The 22,522-nt window shown below is 38.9% G+C and overlaps 1 protein-coding gene across 1 annotated transcript; it reads left to right on the forward strand.

Annotated features, from left to right (window-relative positions):
* Window positions 1–18,665: 18,665 nt before the first annotated feature.
* On the forward strand, window positions 18,666–19,082 carry LOC131876237 (secreted RxLR effector protein 78-like). Its single transcript, XM_059221131.1, has one exon. It carries the CDS (start codon window positions 18,666–18,668, stop codon window positions 19,080–19,082), a length of 417 nt encoding a protein of 138 aa, XP_059077114.1.
* Window positions 19,083–22,522: the final 3,440 nt, after the last annotated feature.

Raw genomic sequence — 22,522 nt, forward strand, 5'->3', positions numbered from 1 at the left:
CACATGACTGAGTATAATGACACACCAAAAACATTTGCATTTCATATAGTTACACCTACATCACCACATATAAGCATTTTATACATACATATAGATATCACAACTGCATCACATCCTGCATACAACACATGTTAGCACATTTCACATTTTCATTAAGTAAATAATCATTTGCATTATCATATTCATTTGCATTACATACATTTACATTTGCATCATGCATCACATATACAACATAAAAGAACAAAGATGTATTGCATTGCATCATATAAGCATCTATATCATAAAACAGGTATCACATAAGAACATCTCATCACATAAGGTACGCATGCATATAGCTGCCGCAAAAATGAATCATCTCATATATAATCAAATGTGTCATAATACAATGATGTCAAAAGAATCATATGGCTACAAAAGAATCACCCGCAGGTGTCTACAATACAACAATGGTACATCTACTGATACAATGGGAGCCCACTATAGCTATGAGGAACTCCCTCCCTCGGAGCCGCCTCACCTCGACGGAGTCTGAGCTATAGATGGACCCGCCCCTGGATCCCCCTGTCTCTCTGGTGGTGGTGGAGGCCCCATAACCCCACCGCTGGATGCCTGCCTCCTGCGGCTCCCTCCCGTAGCCGTCGCTGTGCGCGACGATCTATGGAAGCTCCTAGCCCGCTGATCTGCTGGCACGACTGCATAGTATAGATCCCTCCAGTAGGCGATCTCCTCTCCGGCTCGCAAAACATATGCGTAGCCTGCCCCTACATCCTCTGCTGCCCGCCTCCCTGCCCTCAGAGCTGTCTCGGCCTCTGTGTATCTCTGGATGGCCTGATCCCTCTCCCGCTCTGTGTCTCGGACCCTGATCCTGAGGTGGTTCCTCTCTCGAACCAAATCCTCAATCTCATCTGCCTGGCCCTGGCAGATCTCCCGCAGCCTCACCACCTCATCCTCCTCGGAGTCTCCGCTCTCCGTCCCTGCCTGTGGCTCCTCCTCTACAGGTGCCTGTCCCTGTGCCTCTTCCTGCACCTGTCCCTGTGCCTGTATAGGTACCTGTGGCTGTACCTATCTCTGTCCCTCTGGCTGCACCTGTCTCTGTCCCTCTCTGGGACCCTGTGCTGCTGGCACCTGTAGGGGCAGTCCACCCCGTCCTCTCACCACTAGAGCTGCTCTCTCCTGTCCTCCCTCCCTCCGAGGTGCTACCCGTCTCTCTCCCACCACTCCCCTCTGCCTCCGCCGGCCCCTACCTCCATCCCCTCCTCCATCATCATCCTCTCCTCCACCCTCTCCATCCACTGGCTCTGCTGGATCTGTCAATCTAGGAAATGGATGCTCTGCCTAGTACGCAGAGTACTCTGCGTCCATCCCTGCATCATCTACCTCTGGCCACATGTCCCATGGCATCGGCATCATCTCCGCTAGCTGCATCACTGCCTGATCATATGATAGCAGTGGGCCAAGCTGCACCTGATCTCTAACCGTACGGGCATACATGCCCGAGCCTCGTGGCATCCTCTGAATCCTGCCATACTGCCTGCATACCCTGTCCACCAGCTGTCTCTCTAATATATAGGGCGTCCGCCCAATCAGGTACCTACTCCGGAAGGTGTAGGGCAGCTCCAATGCGTCGTCCTCCCACTCCTCGCACCCCAGGTACGGCCTCCAGATCACCATGTCAATGTCATCAATGACTCTCCTCCAGTGCTCCAATCTCCCAATCCGAGGCTGGGATGTAATCATGGCATATAGGTGCACAAAACTCTGTCCCTGTCCTCTACCTCTGAAATGAATAGGCCGTGTGATGGGAAGGTGCTCATAGGCCCACACCTGCAAGAGAGTCACACCGCAGCCCAAACCCACTGATCCATGGTATACAAACTGATGCAGCTCATAATACAAATGTGCTAGGACACATGGCTCCCATGCATACCTAGTGTGCTCTGCCATCAGCGTCTCCAAGGCCCCTCCCCAGCCCACTGCCAATCCTCGTGTGGCCCTGTCTGGACACAAATATCCACTGATGACTCCCCCAACAACTGCCGGCAATGCTAATCCTGTGGCAGTCATGGTGTCCCAGGCTACATGACCTGCTCGCATCTCCAACTCAGGATCCTGAAAAACCCGTCTCAAGGCCTCCCTATCACCGTCACGGTCGTAGAGGATCAACTCTCCATCAATAGGAACATGTAGAATCCTATATACATCCTCTAATGTCACTGTCATCTCACCCATCGGCAGGTGAAACGTGCATGTCTCTGAGTGCCATCTCTCGGCCAACGCAGTCAGCAACCCCATGTTTGCCCGAAACTCGGGCACATAGAGCATATGTGTGAGACCCATCTCCTCAATGGAAATCATGTCCTGGATAGACAACTCTGGTCGCAGTCTCTGAGTCGATGGGAATCTCTCCTGTGACTCCAACATCGGCAAATACTCCTGCAGTCAAGCAAATCAATCTTGTAAGTTATCGTGGCATTCACTGTTTATCACAAAATGCTACTCGCTACCTAAATGCATATGGCTATCTACCCTAGTGACACTCACTGTTCATCACAAAGTGTTGCTATTTATCCTAGTAGTGCTCCCTGTTCATCACAAAGTACTACGTGTGTGACATTCCCTGTTCATCACAAAGTGTCACTCACATTCGCACTCCCTGTTCATCACAAAGTGCCTTGATCTATCCTAATCTTCCTAGAGGACCTGCTTGAGTGTATCCTCTCAGCAGCTTATCCAATCGACAGCGTATGTTCATCACAGAACTGTCGATTTGACCTAAAGGACTAAAACCATGCATTTAAACACACAAACGCACTGTTTCAACACACACGCGCTTTTAACTCATAAACGCGCTTATAGACTGCATACACGCGCCTATGCAACACAGACGCGCTTTCTGAACACAAACGTGCCTATGCCAGACACAAACGCGACCAGGGAACACAGACGTCCCTACATGACATAAACGCTACTAAAAATCACAGACGCTGCTACATTTCACAAACGCGTCCGCATTCAACACAAACGCGGTTCCAGGCACAGACGCGCCTGGATCCGACACAGACGCGCCTGTTGGACACAGACGCGCCTGGCGCTGACACAGACGCGGTTGCGCATTTTTGCACTTTTAAACTATCCTATTCCTAGCGCATTTATTGCTCCTAAACATGCATTTATGACAAAACTCGAAATGCGTGAAAGTACGAGGAGGTTTTCAGGTACTTACCGGCTCTCCTGCATCTGCTGGCCTCTGGAATCGGCGGACACGGTCGAATCTGTGAATGAATGCCATCGCTGCTGACTGCTGCTGCTCTTTTCTCGCTCTGCACTGTGATCTTCTAAGGGTGTGGATGACCATGAGGATGTCTTTTGCCCGTGGTCTATCTTATAGCCTACCCTAGCCCTGCCCTTCATTTCCCGAGTCAGTCTTTCTAATCCCGTGACTTTGTCACTTTATCCTGCCATTCCATTCTGGCCTTTCTTTCTTATCGAGAGATTGTCTGCAATCTTTCCAGACATTTTCATCCAATCTCTCGAGGGGGCATATAATTCCCATCCTGGGGCAACTCTGTATCAGTTCATCTTATCTTCTTTGAAACAACGCGACAAGCCGCATTGTCTCAAAGAGGGGCAAAATGTAGACACCCAAAATTGTCATGTCTAATTAAATAAATATTTTATTTATTTAATTATCTAAGCCTAATTCTTCTATTAATTAAATAAATTTTTATTTATTTAATTAATTCATTTATCCTCTTCTAGCCTTATTTCTCATTTAAATAAATACATTTATTTATTTAAATTATCCCTTTCCTATATTAAATAAATATTTTATTTATTTAATTATCCTACTTCTTCTATTAATTAAATAAATCTTTATTTATTTAATTAATTCATTATCTTTTTCTACACATGACACATGTCATTCATCTCTTATTTCCTACACTACCTACCTCTTTCATTATTTTACTATTTCTTTTACCTACCCTCTAATCCTAGCCGACCTCTCTTTTTACACCTCTCAATCTTAACCCTCCATTTCTCATTGTGTCTTCTATTTAAGGAGATGCTTTCTTCATTGACAAAACCTAATGACTGATTTTGGAGGACTTGGCTACACTACAATTCTACTTGCAACCACATTCCGTTCTTTATTGAGCTCTTGTGCACATAAAAATCTGAGAGCAAGCATATCAAACAAGATCAATGGAGATAGGAAGAATGGAGATCAAAACCCTAGTGGACATGCGATGGTATAATCTTTGTGATTTTGAGTTATTTGCATTGTCTTAGGTTATCTTCATATGTTATGGTGGATCTTTGTTCATTGTTAGGCTAGGGTTTGGTGGTTGAATCCATTTTAGTCTTTCAATATTGTTGTTTATTGCTATCCATTTTCACCATATACAGTTGGTTATCTTGTTCATGTTCCAGTTCATCGGTGGTGTTGGATTTGGTTTATGGCAACCTATTTTGGGTCCGGTGTTATCTAGGTTATGTACCAGTTTCTGTAGTGTTGGAGGATGTTCCTGATGTGTTATCGACGAGATTTAATGATTGGTTTACATTGTTTTCAGCCTAAGTCAACTTGGTTGATCATTCAATTATGGGTTTATATTATGAACTTATTGTATTACCTTTTAGGTGGCCGACCTAATTGTTTAGGTCTCAGGTTGGTATAAATATGATGTAAGATCTCTTTGTAGATCATAGGTTGATAGATCAAAGTTATGGGATGATCTATGTGTGAATAATGTTGTAATCATATGCAGAAGGTTTGGTCAATCATAGGTGATCAAATTGGGTTTGTAAGAGAGGTTTAAGGCCTCTAGTATTGAGCTTAACTGGAACTGTACCTAGGCATAGGAGATGCTATACTTGCAGTTCACTCTTCTTTCCAGATTGTAGTTTGATGTTTATGTAGTCAATGAGGCTCCTTTTGTGATGAGTAGTGCTCTCTAGGCTATTGGCCTTCCTGCATGTGCAAGCCCCTCATATTGTAATAACATATTTACTACAAAAGTATTATCTGACTGTGGGTAGGCTTCCCACTGTGGTTTTTCCCTTTACTGGGTTTTCCACATACAAATCTTGGTGTCATGTGTTATGGATGGATGGTAATTGTTCTATGATTTATGTTTATGTTTAAATGCTTTATTAGTCATTCTAGTATTTGGTTTATGCATTCTGGTATTAAGTTTATGTGTTCTGGTAATAAGTATTTAAATGCTTAAAGTTCTATAATCTAGTGACAATTGATTCACCCCCCCTCTCAGTTGTCCTCTGGTTATCTGAGTTGATAAACAATTTCATGGATCAACAAGAAGTAGTCATGTACTTTTTTATGTACTGTTGAATTTGAGTATGTTGTTGCTCCTACTAAATGTACACAAGTTCTATGGATGAAGCAAATGTTGAAGGATATAAAGATGGATTGTAATGAACCGGTAGTTATTCACTGTGATAACTCTACTGCTATTGATATATCAAAGAATCTGGTATTTCATTCTAAGACAAAGCACATATCTATCAAGTATAACTTTTTGAAGGAGAAGGTGGAAGCAAATGAAGTCAGACTGGTTTATGACTAATGATAGGAAAGAGCTAATGACAGTCAAGAAAGAGAGCAACATTCAAAGATATTCATTAAGCAATAAGATCATAGCATTGCAATGAGAGGAAAAGATACATCTACAACGACAATAATAATAGGAAACAATCTAAGGGAAACCCTTGAATTACAGATAGAGACATACCAGCTCGGCCTGTCAACATCCAGATCTGCAAACAATACTTCTAGAAATATCCATTCTAGTTTTCACAGCATCAAACCCTCGTGGTGACTTCTTCATAGCAAAGACAAGCAAATGATGCAAAGAATGCAAAATGAAAATATGACCGTAGTTTAGGTTTTCCAAACCCTAAAGGAAGTTTCCTTTTGAAAAGGCATTTTATGCTTTTTATTTTATTTTGCTCATTCAAAATAATGCTCTTGTGGTGTATACATGTATACATGTTTTTGGTTAGGTCAAAAACACTAAGATTTTATTTTTATGTTTTGGTGTAATTGCATTGTAAAACCATTTTAATAAATTGTGTTGTTATAAATTATTTTATTAATATGGTTAATAATCCAAAATATAAAGAGGGGGTATGCAAAATAGGTTTTATTTATATTTCATCCATATTATGATTAAATTATATTAAAGTGATATTTGTTACTCACTTTAACGTAACTTATGATGCAAGAATAAATAAATATCTTTAATTATGAGTCAAACTGAGTTGTCATGGAGAGTGCCTTATGTGTAGGGAAAAGCTTGACTTGGTTGAATAAGTTGAGAGAAATGAGGAGGGAATATAGAGGTTGTTTGAGCAAATTTAGGGGTTGTTTGAGTCAATTTAGGAAAGGTTAATGTATTTTGAGGATTCATCATGTTTGACATAGTCAAATTTGACTTTTTCACCCATTTGGAGCTCTTTTGAAAGAAATCTAGTGGCTAGATTTTAGGGTTTTTGGTTGAATTTGACCAAGGAGGTTAGGGCTCCTGTTTTCTTGTAACTGCTCAAGTGAAGCATAAGTATGCTTCTAACTTATTTTGTGAAGTTAGTTCTTGTTATTTTCATAAGCAGTATTGTAATTCATTTTGAGAATTTTCTATTGGAGAGATAGACTTGTAACTCATATTTTCAAACTTTATATATCAGTATTTACCTCAACTATCAATAGAAGATAAAGGATTTACCTTCTCATTCCTCTATTTCATTGTGTGTGTTGGTGATTGATGTTATTACTTGTGAAAAAATTTGTTTCCTAGTAGTTTTGTCTCATTTCAAGCACCTATTATAGAGTTATATTTATGTTGCAAGTTATAAGTTGTGTTTAAGTTGCAAAACTATTCTAGTTGTGGAAGTTTCTTTCCTTCTAGGATTTATGTAGCATAACCTTCTTGTGAAATATTTATGCAAGAAAATATAGGCTTGAGTTGTGTATAGTAAGCTTTTTCCTACTGATTGTTGTGTGTATGCAACTAGTTTACATGTCTTAGAGTATAATTTGGTGCATCACCTATTAGTTTTTAGATTTGATTAATGCATTCCTTCTTCCTCTTTTCTAAAAAAGATCATTAGAGTAGTTATTTTTAGGTGAAGCCCTTAAGAAACAACTTTCTCTGGAGGCTCACTCCAAGTTTAGGCAACCCATAGGCCTAGGAGTGTTCCCATGTGTCACAAGCCTATTGAGTTGATAGCTTAGCAATAGGGTGCAAGTTTAGGTGATAACATCTCCAACACAAATTACTACTGAAGGGATAGGACATTATCATGATTCACCTATGGATGATCTCCTTAAAATTCAAAACTTTAAGGATTGTCTTGCAAGACATAAGACTTATCGTCCATCTAAAGGTGCTTCTTCTTCAAATACTCATTTTTGTTCATATCATCAAACTCAAGATCATCATGTTAATGATTGCTTGGATTTTCAAAAAGGTATGAAAGAACTAGTTGATAATGGAACTATTAAAATCATAGATGACAATCCATCTTCTTCTAACCACCCTTGTCCTAAATCACAGGAGACAAGACCTACTCCTATTGATGACCAAAAGAAATTAGCTACTAGAATCTTTTGGAGATTGAAATATGATAAGAATGTTGTCTTTCCTTTCATTAAAATTAAATACAATTATAAGCATAAGGAAGGTGATGAACATTGTCTTTTTCATTGTAGTTACTCTCATTCTCTTGTAAAATGTAAAACATTTAAAACTTTTGTTCAGGACCTATATGATAGGGCTCGCATAGGTCTTACAATGGATCTTCCACTCTTCCTTAGTGAAGAGGTAGTGCCTTAGCACTCCATTCACCCTCCATGTTTCTACTCACCATATGGCACAAGTATTTAACTTAGTTGGGGGCTTTTTTTCATAAGAAGTGATGCTATTTCAATTACAAATATCTTGGGGCAGCAACATAATTCAATCTTGCCTATATCCTATTCCTTCTCTCTATTCAAGGTTTCACTATTCCCTTAAGGGGCTGCATTTTTCATGTTATGATGTCCTTTCTTACATGGAATGGTATGTCTCCTATGATTGATCTCTCCTTAGGGGATTTTGTGATCCTTAATCTAATTTTTTTCTTCTCCCTTTGAAGATTACCTCTTCTTTAGAGTTCCATTTTACACATTTTAATGTCTTTTATTGCATTGAATATTCCTTCATGTGATCACATTATTCATTTTCTTATGTATAATATCTCCTTAGAGATTGCATAATTCTTCTCATTATCCCTATGCTCAGGGGGGATTGATCTCTCTCTCTTATCCTTTCTAAGGATCCACTTTTTCTTTGTTGAGTAGTGTTTGCTTATGATTTGATGTGATTCCTTGTGTGAAGTTGTTATTTGTTCAAGTATTTTCTCTTATGCAAGAGGTGTGTATCCTTGATTACAACCTCTTTACACTTGGCAATGTATATCTATTATAAACAAACCCTTCACTTTGGGTCAAAAGTGTGTTATCCTTCATCAAGAATCCCTTTCACCTACCAATAGGGGGAAGCTACACATTGTTGTTCTACTTCCCTTCTTTTGGTAGAAGATACTATGTATGTTGAAGAACTCCTCTTGGAGGTAGATGTCTTTTGAGCAAAGATCTCTTCTCCTCCAAGGATCCTCTTTACACTTGTTGCAAGATATCTCTTTTTCAACTATCTTACCCTTGCTTGTAAGAGTATTGCCTCTTTATCTCGAATTTATGAATATTATTTCCTAAAAGGATATCTCCTTGGTGTTGAAGGTGGGTATCCTTGTATCTAGCTTCCTTAAGACATCAACATAGAGCTATGTTGACATCGTAAGGTGGGGGCATACATATCGTCCTCTTTGTACTATATTGTACTATATTTTTGCAATGTCTTAAACGTGGAGTTCAATCTCAAAACCAGAGAAAATAAGCTATTACATGAGATGCTTCATGCTGGAAACCAGACACAATATTCATATATGTCTTATATGAGGTGCACATTCTCAAAACCATAGCAAATAAACTCTTACATGAGACGTCCTCAAAACTAGGCATATATTTGTCTAACACATGGTTACACATTCTTGAAATTAGAGAAAATAAACTCTCACACATGATGTCCTTGAAACCAGACATATATTTGTCTTACATGTGGCTACACATTCTCAAAACCAGAGTAAACAAACTCTTATACGAGATGTTCCTGATACCAGACACACGCCCCTTGACATTTCTCATTTCATGTCTTACATAGGTTATTGCATGCTCAAAACAAAATAAAACAAACTCTTATATGGGATTATTAACGCCTAAAACTGGACATCACTTGCACACGCACGAGGATGAGTGGAACTAGCAAAACATAGCTATACTATTCCTACTCTCTTCCCCAACATGGATCACTTAGAAAAACACATCTAGAATGTGTATCCATGTCCTCTCTCTTCTTCTCATAGATCACCTAGAAAAACACATCAAGAATGTGTATCCATGCTTTCCTCTCATGAGATCATAGCTTTTCTATTTATAGTTCATGGATGATGCATGCTCTTGCTCTTTTATGTGATCACTTGTGTTCTTGAGATGACATTTTTCAAGAATGATATTATTGGTTGAGACATTTTGATATCAAGGTCTCTTCAGCTAGTTGACTTGAGGTCTTGTTTTGGTTTTTAGCTTTTGGGTTGTGTGTCTTTTGTATTTTTGTCTTTGTTTTCCATTTTTTGTTTTTTGTCTTGTTTTGTGTGCCCTTGCATATGATTGAGTGAGTTAAGATCTTAAGATTGGGGGCTTAGTTCCTTTAAATTAGTGATGTCTTATACTCCTTGTGATTATGCTCCTAATTGGTCCTCCCTTTCATCTCTATCATCTACTTTACCATGATATTTGCATAGACTCATACTCCCATTAAAGTGGGGGCTGAATGTAACATCGTAAGTCATCGGGCCAATTCACACCTCATGTTTATGCCCCTACTTTAGTGTGTCTTACCCTCATCTCCTATCTAGGTCTTTTTTGTGCCTAGACTCCAATTCTGATGCCATGTACACCTAGTGATGAACTTCACAGAGGGGTATCCTTCTCACTAGGGATTAATTGAGGTTCCTTATTGAGAAGGACCAGAGTGCCCACACCCTAGTCCTGGACCAGAGTGCCCATCGCCCTAGTCCCTCTTAGTTCGGCCCCATTTTGAAATGAGGCGAGGGGTCCTATCTCTCCACTGGGAATTCAACTTTGTGGCTTTGCATGACCATTGGAGGTTGACCTAATCGATAAATGACCTAGATACCCCTATATAAAGACATTTCATTAACCTAATTTCATCCTAACTTGTATCTTCAAGCAATCAATTCCTTGTATCTGTGAAACATTCATCATCAAGCATTTTCAGAGATCTTCAAGGCTACATATTCCTCATTGAACCATTATGGAGAAAAAATATATCATTCATATGCAAGCATGTGTGTGTGATTAGGGTTTTGTCATGTTCATGCCATTTCATATAACATATGTAATTACATTCAAGAAGCAAAGCATTATCATCAACAATTGCAGATCCGAGGTATATATTTTCATTATTTATTTTAGTATTTATATTATTTCATTCAAGGTTAACTCCTAAACTAGGGTTTGACTTAGGAAAACCCATATTCCCAACCATTTCCCATTCTCTACTATGTGTAGGAATAGGTATAGATCTATAACTTTAAGGATCAACATAATTCGTAGAGACGAACAAGTTCCCCTTTGGACAACGAAAAGTTTGGAGGACCAAAGTGTCGGGCATTCTAGTTCCAACAATTCAAGTAGACCTTTTGGGAATAGATCTGAACATCCACATATTGCTCATATCCAAGTTCATGGCTCCGTTTGATGATTGTAGCTCATTGTTTATGCCCAATCTCTTCAACATTCTCATATTTACCCTAATTTTAGCATTTTCACAATTCAACTCAAAAAGAGGGAATCATGTTCTAATCAGTGAATCTAATCAAAATTCTTAGCCCTATCTTTGTTGGATTGAAGCTAGATCTATTGGATTCACCCCTCTTTAATGTAAGTTGGTCCCTAAGAAAAATTAGTGGTTTTTATTACCCTAGTGGTGGAAATCCTAATTTTCACCACTTTATAGTAGGATTAATCTTGAAGGGAACGCGAAGTTGGTGATCTAGGCTATCATCTCAAACCAAAAACCCAGCTGGAAATTTCAAGTGTGGGTGAATTGTATAAAGACACTTCTGGAGGACATTCTAGATTGCACCCTCCAAAATGTCTTCAGGGAGGCAAATATGGTGGCAAATTGCCTATCAAAGCCTATTGTTAATTAGATGGATAATACTATTACAAATAACATCAATCACTAGAACAAAATTCAGAGTTGAACCAAGGGGAAATCCACAAGAGGGTTAATGGTTAGAATGAATCAAAATAAGCATAAAACACAATCAAATATACCAAAAACCATTATACCTTCATGAAGATGATCTCTTGCTCTTCGGATTAGACCTTTGGTGAAGTGAATAATGCACCCCTTACTCACTTGATTGGATTGGTCCTTGATGGGGATGTGGAATGCTCTCCACTACACAACAATATAGGATATGATTCAAAGGATGATTATGGATAATACAACATAAGAATGTATGAAAAGTGGATGATTTGTGAGGAGAGGAGACTCCAATTTATAGATTGGAGGAGGCCAAAATGAAGGGCCAATATTGATTTTGGCATGAAGGGTTGAGATCGATTTGAGAGGGAGCACATGGATTGAGAGGAAAAGGTGTGGAGACCAAGAGATATGCCATAAAGGCATTTATTGTCTCCACACCTCTCAAGGTACATGGGGAAGAGCTCCCAAATACATTCGGGACAGAAAAAGGAATATAAAATTCCTTGGGGGAAGGAAGAAGGAATTAAAAATTCCAAAATAAGAGGATGTATGTGAAGACTAAATGGATAAAGGAATTAAAAATTCCTTGGGAAGAGGATGCATGGGGAGATTCAAAGAATTTTGAATTTCTTTGAAAGGTCAAGGTGATTAGGGATGTGCAAATGATTAAGGGGATTTATTAGGTGGCTTAATGAGTGATTAGAATGCAAGTGGGGAAGTTAGGAGGATGTGACATGAGGAGAGAGAATGAGTGGAGGAATATAAAATTGGAGAATAATGATAAGCATGCTTTAAGGAAGAATTAATTAGGCTAAGTGGAGATTAGGGAAAGTGATTTGTAGGAATCACTCTAGTTAGGTTAATTAATTAAAATTAATTAACTAAGTGGGTTTTAGAAGAAATAATGGTTGAGGTGACTTTAGAAGAATGGGGAAATAATTAATTTATTAATTATTGGACTATAGTGATAAGATTGACTAAATTTGATTTAATTAACCTTAAGAAGAAGGGAATTAACACAATTAAACTGGCTAATTATGTTGACAAATTAATTTTAGGTGTCTACAAGAGTATCATCAAAGTAGATCAAATGATCATTGGTGATCAATATGCAATAATACCTCAAAATGGATTTGCCTGGATCTCACCAGGATTTGTCGGGCTTAGGATATCTAACAACACCACAATCCTGAGGGTGGTGTTTTACCTTTAAAATGGGTAATGAATGGGAACTTTTTTCCATCTCAGATTAGATTGCAAGCTCATCTACAACCCATGTGATAAAGTCTGACTACTTCTCCATCGAAGGGGTCAATTTCTCACAAAGTTGGGGGAGGAGCATCTCAAGGAAGTCCTTTCCTTCTAGGGAGATGTTGAAGGAGTGATTAGGGATATTATTGGAGAGAAGATATTTACACAAGCTCATCTGCACAACTCTAAACTACTTGAGTAGTTTCTTTACATAGTATTATAAACCACAGGGACACAAAACACAATCACATGGCCATTGAACACTTGGTCCATTAACAACTACTAGTGAAAGCGTCTAAGGCATTGGCCAATGTCTCAATGCATCCCCAAAAGGGTTTGATACAAGATGTAATTTGTCTCAAGGGAACAAAAACTAATGGTGATCTCAAGACCATTATCAATGTAATGAAGGATGACATTGATGAGAACTGCATGAGCACATATGCATAAAGATGTCCTAAAACCTGCACGGATAGAACAACTTCAATAAGTTACTGAAGTTATTTCTATTCTGTTGCATGTTTTTTGTAAATAACAATGTAAAATCTTTTTGTATTGATAATAAGGGAGCTACCCCCATGGTAGCATTTTTCCAAAAAAAATTAAATATATATATTATTTAAATTTTTATAAAATACATATATTTTGGAATAGGGATAAAATAGGCTTTGAGGGGACTTGAAACCCCTTACAACAAGTTTTGAAGTGACTTGAAACCCTCTAGAATTAATAGGAATCTAGAACCCACAAGAAGAACACTACAAAAGATACAAACAAAGACTATCAACAACCAATTGTCAACCAAACATTAGCAAGATGGCTAAGAACAAGCAAAGCCACCCACCCGACCTAAGCCCTCAAACAAGAGATGTCAGCAACACAAGGGATGAGGGTTTTGAAAGGATCCCTTAACCTGAAACAAGGGTTTTGGCAAGGCTCCTGTAACCTTTTAACGTAGCTAGATCTAAGATCCAAGGGTTTTACCAAGGCAACCTTAAACTGCATCAAGATCCAAGGGTTTTTCCAGACATCCTTAACCTAATCATTTGGTTTTAGCAAGGATCCCAAAACCATAACAACCAAAGTCAAGAAGAAAAACCTTAAAGAATAATATGGAAATATCTAATCCTCCCAGACAAACAAATGCAAGACAAGGATCAGGGGGTTTTGAAAGGCTCCCCAAACCTTCAACTTGGGTTTTGGCATGGCTACCAAAATAAATTAAAATAAAATAATATATTAAAAAATATTAATATATTTTATATATTGTAATGTAATAATTATTAAAATAAATAAACATGCTAAAAGTCATATTCTTAATTGGTTTGAAAAAATGCTCTGCAATTCCGCCTGCAACTAGGGCTCTGCATCAGGGGTTGCAGGGTTGTAGTCGCTAATGTGGGGGAGTGTGTTTGTCCTCCTCCACGTAGGTAAGTGTTTAGTTGGCTTCTTTGCTTCGTGCCTTTACTCGTTTTTCATGTAGGTGTAATTACCCCTCGTCCTTCTTCATCGTCAACCTCTCTCCTCTCTGTGGGAATAGTTAATGCGACTTGATGGAAAGCTCATCTGGAGGTGCCGAAAAAGCTAATGAAGGAGTGACAACAGATGCAATAAAGAAGAAATCGTTCAAGGACCTGGTTCATCATTCCTCTCTCCCTGTCATTGAAGGTGCGAGGTTTGTGAGTAGTTGTAATGGCAGTCCCCGTGGAGAAGATAAGGGCCCTAACTGTGCACTGGAATCCATCTCCATTTCCCCCAATGTGTTAATGTGCAATGAAATTAACATTGAAAAAAATAGGCTTAAAGATACTGCTATTTTCTTTACGGCCGTAGATGTCGATAAATGTCCTGCTCGTAAATTTCTTAATGATTGGTTCAAAAATGTTTGGAATACTAAATTAGAAAATCTTGTTTCATTTTGTAGACTTATTCAAAAAGGTTTGTTTGTAATTTTCTTTTAAGATCATAAAATGCAAAGAGAGGTTCTTAATAAACAATATTGGACTATGGGGAAATGCACATTTCGTGCCCTAGAATGGTCGCTGGAAGTGGTCAATGAGGAAATCCTGGCACTTTCGTGCCCTAGATGGATTTTGATTAAAAATGTGCCTCCATTGTTATGGAGATTTATACCACAAATAGTTGAACCGATTGGAAGGGTTATCCGGGTGGATAACTCAGCCTCTCTTATTCCTCATCTGGATGCTAGGGTTCTGATTTCAATCAACCCGGGATGTGATCTACCCAAATCCGTTAACATCAACTTAGAATCTGAAATTGTTTCATGCCCAATTGAAGTCCTCGACGGGGTTAATGCTTGTTTCCTCTGTAGAAAAGAGGGTCACATCTGTAAGAATTGCCCTATAATTAATCGATTCAAGGGAATGGAGAAACCCCACAGTGAACCAAACAACCTGGCTCCTGCACACGAGAAGCATATCCCGAACATGGATAATCTTAATGCCATTAGCAAAAAAATCAATAGTATATTAAATGGGGAAAACAATAAAGCCCTGAAGTCTGGTAAAAATACTAACTTTGGTACCTCCGGAATTGACTCCACAACTCATTCTTCTATTTCACATGCCCTAAAACAGATGAGTGAAGATCCACATGATGGGTTTCAAGTTGTGGGGAAAAAACCTAGGAAAAGAAGGAGGAAAAACGCACAACAGTCGGCTCTAGAGAAAATCAGAGCAAATAACCCTAATATTTTGAACTCTAGTAAGAATAAACTATCTGTGGAGAACAGTTTGATATCACCTATGGATGACGATGTGCAAGAGGTTCCCCCAAAGGTGAGATTCTCTAATTTAGCCTTTGGATCAGATAATTATGTTATTCAGAGTGTCGAAGGGAGAGATGGTGTGAGTGGTGAGTTGGGTAAGGAAGGGAGTAGTCCTGGGATTGTGAGTTCAGCTTCTCACAAGAACTCGACAGACATGGATGTCTCCTTTGACTTTGCCCCATCAGATGTCTTGAACTCTGTATTTGACCCTCCCTCCCTTGCAGAACTCACCCCTGACATGGTCGCTGCCCTTCCTCCTAAGAAGTTTGTTGAAATAGAGGACAACTGTGTGATTGAGGTCATTGTTGTTGACCCTAAAGTTGTTGATACCAAAAACCTAGCAAGTGAGGTAGAAACCCTAGACACTTCCAGTAGCTTGACGGCACTCGAACCCTGCTCTGAGATCCGTGAGGTCCCCAGTCAGGGTGACATTAGGAAGGTGTTTGAGGTTGAGGAAGAATATCAGAAAGATGATTTCATAGGGGAAGAAGGGGAATGGATAACAGATAGTGAGAATCCCGAGGCTCTACCTAGAAGAAGAAGAGGTAGACCACTGGGATCTAAAAATAAGGGTTCAATTAGTAGAAGGAATAATGATGATAAGAAAGATCTCTCTAGATGCTTTAACAAGTTTAAGGCACCCAAAGAGTAAAAATATCGCATCTTGTTATGATGAAGTGCATCTCATGGAACATTAGGGGTCTGGAGTCACCAGACAGAAAGCAGATAGTCAGGAAGTTTTTCAATCAACATAAGGATGTAGATATTGTTATGTTTCAAGAACTTAAGGCTATTAAATTTACCTTGGAAATCAACTTAGAGTTTATATGGAAAGACTCTATTAAGGTTTGTTCAAATCATGATAAAGGTAGAGGAGGTGTTGGGATACTCATCAATCACAAGTGGAAGGACCAAGGATGTTCACCATGTAACAGAGTGGTTTGGGCCTCTTTAGACATTAACAAAACCATCTTCGACATATGTTCAATCTATGCCTCCAATGACTACAGGGAGAGGAATGCTTTGTGGGATTGGATTGCAGCCCTCCCAGATATACCATGGATTGTTGGGGGAGACTTAAATATGATTGAATCTCATGAGGATAAATGTGGTGGTGTTCCTATGGAATGGAAAGGAACGGAGAAACTACACTAGGAGAGAATGAAAAGCCGAAAAAAACTTTTTGACCCCCTATTATGCAATAAGAAGGAGGCCACAAGAATTTGGTACACATGGTGCAACTACCAGAGAGGGAAACATAGGATCTATTGTAGGTTGGACAGGTTCTATGCTGACAGAGAGCAATTCTCCTTTGATCCATAAAAGAATGGTAACACTGTGATAGTTTATCCAACCTCACTATCAGACCATCACCCGATCATCTCTCAGATTAGGCTCAGAGACTCCTCACAGAGGCAAGGAAATGTAGGAGACAAATTCTTCCTAAACACCAATTTACTAAAGGACCCGGATGTTTTGAGCGCACTAAAAATTGTTAGGCTATTCAACAAAGGCAATAAAGATTTGAGTTCTAACATAAGCAGATGGAATCAAAATGTCAATAGTTGGCGGGTGCTTCTGTAAACTATAGGGCAGAAGAAGGCTAAAGACTATAGGTGGAAGGAGAGAACACTGATAAACTTCACCTATGTAAGGCAGAGATCCAAGATAGTCCCTGCAATATAGAACTGTCTCACAAAGTAGCCCTAGCAAGGGACAATCTCAGGAAACACCAGCAATCTAAGATTAGAGGGGCCATGATCAGGGCTCGAGCCCATTGGATGCAATTCGATGACAAAGGATCTAAATTCTTCTTCAATATGTTAAAAAAAAAAGCAGTGTAGAGAGCAAATTGATAGGATTTGGATAGATAACAAAGAAGTTGTGGCACTAGATGATATTAAGGAGGCCTTTTATCAGTTCTGTAGACACCTAAAATTGTCATGTCTAATTAAATAAATATCTTTATTTATTTAATTACTTTAGCCTAATTCTTCTATTAATTAAATAAATCTTTATTTATTTAATTAATTCATTTATCCTCTTCTAGCCTTATTTCTCATTTAAATAAATACATTTATTTATTTAAATTACCCTTTTTCTAAATTAAATAAATATCTTATTTATTTCATTGATCCTATTTCTTCTATTAATTAAATAAATCTTTATTTATTTAATTAATTCATTAGCCTTTTCTACCTATGACACATGTCATTCATCTCTTAATTCATACACTACCTACCCTCTCATTATTTTATTATTTTCTTTACCTACCCTCTAATCATATCCGACCTCTTTTACACCTCTCAATCTTATCCTTCCATTTCTTATAGTGTCTTCTATATAAGGAGATGCTTCCTTCATTATCAAACCCTCATTATGCATTCACCCTCGACTACGCTTTCGAACTTGCATATGCAATCAAGCCTACTTGCAACCACATTTCCGTTCTTTGTTGAGCTCTTGTGCACATATAAATTTTGAGAGCAAATATATCAAGCAAGATCAATGGAGATAGGAAGAATGGAGATTCAAACCCTATTGGACATGTGATGGTATAATCTTTGCGATTTCATTTGATTTGCATTGTCTTAGGTAATCTTCATATGTTATGGTGGATCTTTGTTGATGTTAGGCTAGGGTTTTGTGGTTGAATTCATTTAGTCTTTCAACATTGTTGTTATCCATTTTTCACCGTATACAAGTTCTACAAAGGCCTTTTCACCTTAGAAGACTCCATTAACTCTCAGGATGCTAGAGAAAAGTGCAGGATGATTATCCCCTCTAAAATTACTGCAAAGGACACTCAAGCGTTGATGGGTCCCATCTCAGTGGAAGAGCTGAAAGTTGCTATTAAAAGTCTGAACAATGACAAAACCCCGGGCCCGAATGGTTTGCCTATTGAATTTTACAAAGCTAATGAGGAATGGGTTTGTCAAGACCTTCATGATCTCTACTCAGAGGCCTTTGAGACTGGCTCCCTAGGAGAATGAATTAACAAAGGGATTATTAAGTTGCTACCCAAAGAAGGAGACAAGTCTCTTATTAAAAACTGGAGACCAATAACGCTTCTTAATGTCTCTTATAAAATATTGGCTAAAGCTCTTGCTACTAGATTAGAGACTTTACTGCCTAAGTTCATTTGTCCCACGCAAATAGGGTTCATCAAGGGAAGATACATCCTTGAAAATTTAATCACTAGCTGGGAGGCCATGGAGTGGGTAAAGACATCAGGGCAGAATGCAGCCATGTTCCTCCCAGACTTTGAGAAGGCATATGATAGGGTGGAATGGGGATTCATACTGATGATGTTAGAAGCATTTGGCTTTCCAGGAGAATTCTGCAAATGGGTGATTATTCTCCTCAAAGATGCATTGACCCAAGTGGAAGTTAATGGTTCCCTTTCGCAGAATATCACTCTTAGCAGGTCTATTAGACAGGGCTGCCCCCTAGGCCTTGCTCTCTTCGTTATTGCCTCTGATGCCCTGTACTACATCCTAAGGGACCTTACCATCTCCCCTAAAGTACAAGGTGTCAAACTTCTGAATGGTGATGAGCTAATTAATGCTCAATTTGTTGATGACATGACACTCTTTATAGAACTCAGTAAACTGAATATGGAGGCTTAGGAGGGCAAAATTAAGTTTTTAGGGGAGATCTCAGGAGCTAAAGTCTTTCAGGTTAAATCTACCATGCTTGGTTGGGAGGATCAACGTCCAGAGTGGTTACAAAAGTTTTGGGTCCAATTGGGGGGGGGGGCACAAATAGGATAGTCAGATATTTGGGAATTCCATTTGTCATCTCACCATTCCTCAAGGAAATGTGGCTATGGGTCAGAAGCAAGATTGATAAAAAGCTCAATAAATGGAATAATAGGTATCTCTCGCTCGCTGGAAGAGTGCGGGTGTGTCAATTTTTTTTATCTTCTTACAGCATATATTACTTCTCGGTGTGGATGTTCCCCAACTAACAAATCTTGGAAATTCAAAAAACCATCAGGAACTTCCTTTGGTCTGATGGGAAAGGAAATAAAAAGATGCATTTTGTTAGATGGGAATGGCGTCACAAGCAAAAGAGTCTGGGAGGACTAGGGTTAAAGGACTTGAGAATCCAAGGGACTGCTCTTGCGGCAAAATGGATCTTCCGGGAATTTGATGGAAATGAACCTTGGAAAATTCTGGTAAGAAACAACATCCCGAGGGCTATACCGAAAAAGGCCAAATCTTGGAAATCCCTACCTTTTTGTGACCTTGTGGCTGGATTCTTTGCAGTCTCAGTGCAGGGCTCAAGTGTCTTTAAGTCTATTTGAAAGGCCTGGGAAAGTATTAGGCCCTTCATCAACAATAGTAGGGTCAACAACAATGAGTTCATCCATGGGGGTAGATCCATTTGGTGGAACCTCTTTCACTCCTCTAGACCTCTTGCCCTTATGCAAGGGTGCTCTGCTAAAGCCTGGGCCGCAAAAGGCATTTGCTTCTTTAGAGATATTATTGAGGATGATAGGCTTCTTAGTTGGGAAATCCTCAGAGGTAGATTTGATTTGCAAGATTTCCACAAGTGGACCTATAACATGATGAAAAAGCTTACGGTAACCTTCAGTTGCCCAAAAAGTGCAAGATTACTAATGACAATTTTAAAGATTTTTTGTGGAATAATATTATACCCATGTCTAATATCAAAGCTATCAATATTTATAAGACTCTAACATATGATGAATCCATTATATTACATATTAACAAGTTATGGCTTGCAGATTTTTCAGTAAAACAGTGGCAGAAGGTGTTTTCAGGATTATGGAGTAGTCCTGTAGCACCCAAAGAAAAATGTTTTAAATGGCTTATGATTATCAATAGGCTGACTTTCAGAAAAGACCATAATAATTGTGATATTTGCAATGTTTGCAGGGTTCCTGAATTAGTTAGACACATTTTTTTTTAATGTAGTATTGCTAGAGAAATATGGTTGTTATTTGGTATCTCTATTCCTAACCAATTTACTATGTTTGATGTTCTAATTGGGTGTATTAAGGGTCTGAAAAAAGACACTAATCTATTTTGGCATATTCTTTCCACTGAAATTTTATGGTATATATGGAAAATCATAAATGAAGATAAATTTCAAGGCATAGGTAGGGCCCTTACTGAGTCTTTTCGTGGACTCACCCTTCACCGCATTTTTTTGTAGGTCTCTATGACAATGAACATTGAGAAGCATAAGTTCCTTAGGTTCATTAAGGATGGAAATGCAAAGATGTACCTTCATGAGATGGAGAATGGATACAAATGGAGGCAGGCAGCAAGAGGAAAGCAGGACGTTGACCTAGCAATGGAGAGCCTTGGACTAGAGGTTGCCAAAGTCAGAGACCCAGTTAAAGACCAGATTCAGATGCTCTCACAACTACTCGAAGGCAAGCAAGCTGTGTGGATGGAGGGTTCCCAGGGGTGGACTACTTGGATGGAAGTAGTTCAGGAGCAGACGCTATTGTGACCTGGACATAGCATTTCAGTTCGGCAAATATGAGCATTGTGTCCTTTTTTTGAAATTATGCTTTATAGTATCATATGTATAACTCAGTACATCTCTGTTTATAGCTTGCAGTAATCTTCTAGACTTGCGAAGTTTGGACCTACGGTCCATGTAGAAAAACAATACATGTCTTTGTAATAGTCTTCTCTCCTTATATGCAATATAAAAAAATAAAAAAAATAATTTTTTTTTTTTAGACATATAACTTATTATTCATGTATTATAATAGAATAATTATTAAAAATAAAAATAAAATAAAATTAACATAACATACATGTGCATGTTGGTAATGGAGCCTAATTATTTTCTTGATTTCTATTTTTCTCTACTCTCTCTCTTTCTCTCCCTTTCTATCCCTTCCTCTCCCTCCTCTAGATATCTATTTATATATCTATCTATCTCACTCATATACACACACTCCCTATTTCTCCATTCCCATCTCTATGTATATCTCTCCCCCTCTCTATCCATCTCTCCCTCTCTCTATTACTTGTCTTTGGCATCTTCTTTATCTCTCTCTTGCTCCCTCCCTCTATCTCCCTCTATCTCTTTCTATTCATATCTCTTTACCTCTATCTCCCTATCTCTCTTTATCTCTATCAGTATACCTCTCTATCTCTTCATATCCCCTCTCGCCCCCCCCCCCCCCTTCTCTCTCTCCCCTTTTCTCTCAATCCCTCCTCTACCTATCTTTCACTCCCTCTCCATCTCCCCTCTTTCTATCTCTCCCTCCCTCACTCCTAGAATGTTAGACATGAGATGCAAGATTATTAGACTCACCCCAATCATTCAATCTTGACTATTTTTCATTCGCCTGAACAATTGAAAGTGGCATCAACTCATCATCATACAACAAGAACATGGAAAAATTTGGCCACAGATCCCGTTGACTGTGTAATGCTTAGGAGGAGACTACCACCTCTTTATCTCTCTCACTCATATGCACACACCCCTTTCCCCCCTTGACTTCTCTATCTCTATCTCTATCTCTATTTCCCCCCTCTATACCTCTCTCTTTATTACTTGTCTCTATCACCTTATTTCTCTCTCACTCTTGCCTACTTTTGGGTCTATCTCACTACCCATCTCTATCTATATATCTCATTATCTCTTCCTATCTTTCGTATTCACTCCATATCCCATACTCTATATATTTATCTCTCTATTTCCCTCTCCCTATCTCCCTCTCACTCCTCTCTATCTCTTTGTATCCACATCTCTCTCTCTCTCTCTCTCTCTCTCTCTCTCTATATATATATATATATATATCTTCATGTCTATCTCCATCTCCTTATCCCTTTCTCTCTCACTCTTCCCTCATCCATCACCCCCTCTCTCTCTCCCCCTCTCCCCCTATTGCAAACATAACATGGGAAATGTTGGTAATGTAAATATATTATCTTCTTGATTTAGAGGTTATTTTTCACTCACGTTTGGGTCTTTATAAGTAGATGCATAGTTTATTTGAAGCTGTCACTTCTCCATTAAGACCTTTGTTGCACAAACAACATCATTACTAAATGGCATACCAATTGACCTCATA

This window comes from Cryptomeria japonica, chromosome 5 (genome assembly GCF_030272615.1).
Source record: "Cryptomeria japonica chromosome 5, Sugi_1.0, whole genome shotgun sequence".
Classification (NCBI taxonomy): Eukaryota; Viridiplantae; Streptophyta; class Pinopsida; order Cupressales; family Cupressaceae; genus Cryptomeria; species Cryptomeria japonica.